Source organism: Lepidochelys olivacea (genome assembly GCF_965140295.1).
Source record: "Lepidochelys olivacea isolate rLepOli2 genome assembly, chromosome: 9".
Taxonomy (NCBI): Eukaryota; Metazoa; Chordata; order Testudines; family Cheloniidae; genus Lepidochelys; species Lepidochelys olivacea.
Genome location: NC_140419.1, coordinates 90,005,928 through 90,011,927, shown reverse-complemented (window position 1 = coordinate 90,011,927; position 6,000 = coordinate 90,005,928). Strand labels below are relative to the sequence as shown.

At 48.5% G+C, this 6,000-nt stretch overlaps 1 protein-coding gene across 1 annotated transcript; it reads left to right on the top strand.

Moving 5' to 3' along the window:
- The first annotated feature begins 249 nt into the window (after positions 1 to 249).
- On the top strand, positions 250 to 3,881 carry SOWAHD (sosondowah ankyrin repeat domain family member D). The gene is made up of 2 exons (XM_084639084.1): positions 250 to 589; positions 1,068 to 3,881. The coding sequence occupies exon 2, from the start codon at positions 1,200 to 1,202 to the stop codon at positions 2,268 to 2,270; it is 1,071 nt and encodes a 356-aa protein (XP_084495210.1). The 5' UTR covers positions 250 to 589; positions 1,068 to 1,199; the 3' UTR covers positions 2,271 to 3,881.
- Positions 3,882 to 6,000: the final 2,119 nt, after the last annotated feature.

Sequence of the window (6,000 nt, the reverse complement as noted above, 5' to 3'; positions counted from 1 at the left end):
GCCCCTTCTGACCTACAGTTACCTCTAGCTCTTGCAAACGCACACTTCTCTCACTTTCATTCCTGTGCATTGCTAACTCAAGAGATATTGCACCATCCGGCTGTTTATGCTCGAGGTGAATCCCTTAAAGTGCCTGGCCCAACTGGTTTTACTTGCAACCCTTCTTTTGGGGCCCACAGTGGTGCCTTCACAGGCTGAAGGCTTTAGGGCTGTGGCCAGTGCGTGTTTTTCTGCTCTCTGGGAAGTGGGTGCATTCGGTTTCACATCACCAATGGCCAAGGCTAATGCCAGGCCCGCAGCAGAAATGAAAAATCACGTGCAGCAGCTTAATCTGTCTCAGTCAAAAAGGAGGACAAAGGTCCTGCCACAGCTTTTACTATGCAGCAAAACTTACCAGTGACAACCTTCACACAAAGGAACTCGGCAAGGAGCAGGCTGGTGCGTCTGGAGAGGCGTCGAGAACCCACGGGCAGAGGAGGAGGGGCCCTGCTGCTGGCAGCAGCCATCAAAGTGCCCAGCGAGAGGCAGGTTGGGAATACCACCCACCCAGAGCTCTATTTCCCCACCCAGCACAGGAGTAATTGTAAAGGTAAGTGGCAGCCGTTCCGGTGAAAAACTCACTGCCTGCTTTCAGCTTGAATGGACTGAGCTCTTTTTTTTTTTTTGGTTGCTGTTACCACTGATTTGTGTGTAGGAAGGAGGAAGTCAAATGGGTCCCAGATCTGCAGATCCAGCTGGCCAGTGGGTTGTCATGTAGCTATGTTATCATACAAGCCACCAAAATCTGGAGAGGAGAGAAAACACAGCGCCCGTCTGGGGATTTATTGAATCTTAAGAACCAGGGAGCAGGTAGTTTGGAGAGGAGGGGCTGGGAGTGGAGGGGAATTGCTCTAGCGTCCCTCGGTAAATAAATGGCAGACAGTGAAGTCTTTGAAAATCAGTGATCAGCTGAAGGGTGTGCTGCCTGCAGCCCGGAATCTGCTGCTGCTTGTAACTTATTTCACAACAAGTGCCTTCCCCCTGAGCACAGAAACTAAATGCTGGTTCCTCTTTGCAACATTTCTAAGGCAGACTCAGGAAGCTCTGCAGCCGGAGAGCTCTAGAGGGGAGCCTGGAGTCAGAGTCTCAACGGGACAGGGAACCACTTCTCCACACCCCAGCAGCACAGAGAGCCTCAACCATGCCTTAAAGGGAGACGGATGTCTCGGGGGGAGCAGATCTTGGGGATGGTGAAGCCTGCAGGAGACCTCATGGCCAGGATGCAGAGGGAAGAGAGTCTGGAGGTACCAAAGGACACTGAGCCACATGTGTTGCCAGAGGCCTCCCTGTCTCAAGCAGAAGCGCTTACTGACAGCCAGGCACCCAACCCCACAGTCCTGGCATTATCATCCTCCTCAGCAGCAGCAGGGAACGTGAATCTCCGCCCATCACACAAGAAGGACCTGATCAGGAACCTGGGCCGGAGTAATAGAGGTTCTGGTAACTGGGATGTGAGCTCTGATGCGGCCAGGCTCTCCATAGGCCGGGGCAGCATGCGGCGGAGAGGCCTGAAGGAGGTCCTGCTGCAGAGCAGTGGAGCCGAGGGAGCCATGTGGCTTGCAGCTGCTCAGAAGATAGCCAGCAGCAGCAGCCCTGCTGTGGGGATGCACCAAGAGCTGGAGCAGAGGTTGGAACAGAGCCCTGAGGACTTGTCCTTAGCCCTAGACCCCCTCGAGCATGAGTGGATGCTGACTGTGGCCCAGGGGGACCCTGAGAGCATCATGAGGTTGCTCGACGTGGATCCCAGCTTGCTGAACAGGGGAGATTTTGTGACAGGGTTCACTGCCCTCCACTGGCTGGCCAAGCATGGCCGCCATGAGGCCCTGATCGAGGTGATCACCTGTGCAGAGAAGAACGGCTACCATGCAGATGTCAACATTCCCACGGCCAGTGGTGGGCTGACCCCCCTGCATCTGGCTGCCCTGCAGGGACACGAGATGGTCATCAAGGTGTTGGTGGGAGCCTACGGTGCCAACACGAGCCTGCGGGACCACAGCGGCCACAAAGCCTGGCAGTACCTGAAAGCAGGTGCCTCCAGGGAGCTGAAGGAGCTGTCAGGGGCTTTAGAGGAAGACCTGGCCCAGCTTGGGGTGTGGAACACCAACAACAACTGCAAGTTGTCCAGAGGGGCTGGTGGCTCTGGTGCTGAACAGAGGACCCAGGTGTTCACCAGACTGCCATCCTTCAGGAGCATGTACAGACAGGCACTTTCATTCTTCCAAAACCTTTAAATTGTCCTTTGTGGCTAAGACTCAGCTTGATGTTGTCTGTGAACTAGTTTTAAAGAGCAGCTTGGTTGGGGCTGGGGAGCGGGGAAGGAGAGCAGGGGGCTGCAGTTGGGTGGCAAGGGTTGGTACAGGAGACTTGCTGAGCCCGGACTAACCAATGGCCGCTGGTGCACTGAGATTACTCAAGAGCCATTGGCTAAGGCTTCTGAAAACCTGCGCAGGCTTGGGTCTTGCCCATAGATATTTGTGCGCCACTCTCCTGGCAGGCCACTGTTTAGCAATTGTGCACGCATAGCTGGGGGGCAGGATTTGCCCTGCAGTAACTATTCTGCTTGTACAAGGGAAGTCTCTTACTGAAACATTTCTCCTGCTGCTGAACCTCTCCAGCATGGAGACCCAGAAGTGCAGCCTGCCAACCCCAGCCCTCACGCAAGTGCCCCGCACAGGCCCCTTTACTCAGGTTTTGCGTAGTTGGCCAGGGCACGGTCCTAGAAGCAGAGCATCGGGATAAGCAGGTTCCTCTGCTTCGTTTACATTGTTTCCCTGCCTGCTCCAGTGCTGTAACTGAGAACAGCAGTATGGCGAGAGGTGCTAGTTTACCTTTAGTTCTTCTGCTCTCGCTGCTTAGTGTCTCTCTACCCAAAGGCACAAGTCACAGTATGTAGTGACAGAGGAAGTGGAGCCTTGTGGTTAAAGCACAGGACTGGATGGAGAACTTGGAGTCTATTTCTGGCTATGCAAAAGGCTTTTCACATGACTTTGGTCAAGGCACTTCATCTCTCCGTGCCTGTTTTTTCTTTTCCAAATGAGGATAATGCCCCGTCCCTACCTCACAGTGAGGGTGTAAGATTAGAGTGATTGTTGTCTGCAGGGTTCTCGGAGGGCCTCGGACAGACAGCTAGCAGCGTGTCATTCCACATTCCACAGTGAGATGTCACAGAGGATTTGGACTTCAGGTGGGGAATAAGCAGCCGCTGAAACTCCAAAAACAAAAATCCTCTTTTCATTAAATGTCTCTGCTAAGGAAGAACACGGAGGAAAAAATACAGAAAACAGGTAATGCCACTAAACTACATGTGCCTTCAAAATGCCCTGGAAAGTATCATGCGCATTTCTTTTCCTAGAAGCTATTTGCTGGGTCAAATAAAAGCTTAAGTTCCCAATTTGACGTGGGTGGTGGAGCACGGAGAAAATGGTGGAGTGAGGAGGAGCAGCTTGTTTAAGCAGCTCTGGCACTTCCAAAGGACGGACAGAACGTGGAGAAAAGGTCAGGCGCTAGACATCTTCTCTGCACCTGGGTTAGAAGATTTTAAACTAATAAACGGAGCCCTGGATGGGAGGGAAAGGGGGCCAGATTAGGCGGAAGTTAGTGTAGGTGGGTTCCATGCAGAGGAAAGGAACTTAGATCAGATTCCTAAAGGAAGGAGGAGCTGGTGACACATTGTTCTGAGAAATGGAAAGAGTACATAGATAAGAACAACAAACAAACTAACATACAGCGGCATGCGGTGAAGTCACACTCCAGAGAGACAAAGAAGGGAGTGGTTACTAATCCCTCTTTCTAATGTATCACTGCTCAGATTTGTAAGTATTAAAAAGGTAAATCCGATTCTACTCACCCGTCTGAAGTGTATGTTATTTATCAGAAAAATGGAACTTTGCCCAACTTGTTTTAAGTTTTGGGGTGGCCTCAGAGTGTCCTGAAATGAACAGCTGCCCCAGCCTCGGTTTCACACAGAATCAGATCTTTTTTAACTGTCCCATTTATTTATTGTGTGGGTCTGCTTTGAGAAATGACTGTAAAATGGCCTTCTGGAGTTTCATGCTCATCTTCTCTAGACTCCATTTATAAGGGAAAATGATGTTTTCCCTCTAACTACCAGCCCTGGAAATATAAGAGGGGCTCTGAGACTCAAGCTAGTTTCTTTCCTTGCTGCGCATCATCACCAGTAATAAAGATGCTGCAGGCCAAATGAGGCCCGCGGTGATACCTGGGCAATAGACTTCAGTGAGATTGCACCACTGTAACTGACCAGGACTATGTAAACAACAACTGATGATGTGAGATAGAATCCAGCTGACTCCTAGTTGACTTGGGACTGCAGGGTTAATAAACATAAAGACATAGTTCAGCAGTTAGGATACGTAACTGACACTGAAAATGGATTTATTTAAGTAAGGCCTGATCTATTCAGTGTTTTTTGTACTGCTTTAACTCCATTGGTTTAGAAACAAAGATATAGTACAGGGGAATAAATTATACCAGGAGAAAATGCCTTTATAGCAATATAACTGTGTCCACGCTGGGGGGCTGCACGGATCTAACTAGAACTGCTTCTAAACTGATCTAGTTAAATCAGTATGAATACTCTGTATACACCAGCCCTAAGAAGGCGCCACTTTTCCATAATCCCTTTTCACAGCAGAACTAGATTTTATTTATATTAAATCAGGGATCTCAAACTCAAATCCCCGCGAGGGCCACACGAGGACCAGTACATTGGCCCGAGGGCCGCATCACTGAAACCTTTTCATACAACGATACAAAAGTATAGTCAAAAACGAAAAAAATGAAGAGTAATATAGTATGCTACTAAAAGTCTCTGCTAAGGAAGACTTTAATTAATTAATATTAAAATGTATTAACTTTTTAAAAACTATAATGTGAAGAGGGGTTTTAATAAAATATAAACACCTGTAACTATTCCTTATGTGGTCAGAAAGGAGCTTGGCTCCTATGGTGGGCCACAGGACAGCCAGCGTGTTTGTGACCCCTGTATTAAATACTGAAACGCAAATGACAATTGAAAAAGTTAGTCCAAAACTGACTGAAAATCAAATTAAATGATTTCTAGCACAGGGTCTCTCTCCTGCAGCTAACAGAAAAACCTGAAGGCATGGGGTTTTCCCATTTTTTCATTGGTCTGAGCCTCGATTCTGCTCCCAGAGAGCTAGCCATTGACTTCAAAGGGAGCAAGAACATGGACCCATTTACTATCAGTGATATTACTACATGCCACCACAGTTGAGCCTTTAAACTGATGCTATAATTACAAGTTCCTGAGAAGAAGAAACTCGTTCAACTTACAAATACCCCCATTCCCATTGTTTACAGTGCAGAATCCCACGTCACAGCTAGCAATCCCATGCCCTCTCGCCTCAGCTGCACGTTTTTATACCTACAGAGGAAGAGTCACATTAAAAAATATTTATAAAACAAAATATCCCCATGTATTTTATCAACAGTGCCTTTGACTACTAAACCCGACTAGTCTAATTTACTCTGCATTTCACTCGGCACAGATAATGGGAACAGAGTGCTCAGTTCCTACTCCACTTAGGCAAAGACTTCCAAAGTTGCCTAGGGGACTTGGACACCTGATTTCCATTACAATTAGTGGGACTTAGGCATCCAAATTCCTTGAGCATCCTTGAAAACCTCAGCCCTGATTTCCTGGTTCTTGTGCATTAGCACATTTTTGCAAAGTCTGGGTTCCCAGGGCTGCGGAGGGACACTTATTTAACTGAGCTATGATTTATGTTGCTATATGCAGAAGAGCCTCAGTCCTGGACCAGAACCCCATTGGGTTAGAATCATAGAATATCAGGGTTGGAAGGGACCCCTGAAGGTCATCTAGTCCAACCCCCTGCTCGAAGCAGGACCAATTCCTAGTTAAATCATCCTTTGGTTAGGCTTGGTATAAACTGGCAGTCCCTGTCCCTAAGAGCTTTC

Bases quoted from the DNA above. Each gene is read 5' to 3' on its own strand.
- SOWAHD (XM_084639084.1), top strand. From the start codon at position 1,200: ATGTCTCGGGGGGAGCAGATCTTGGGGATGGTGAAGCCTGCAGGAGAC.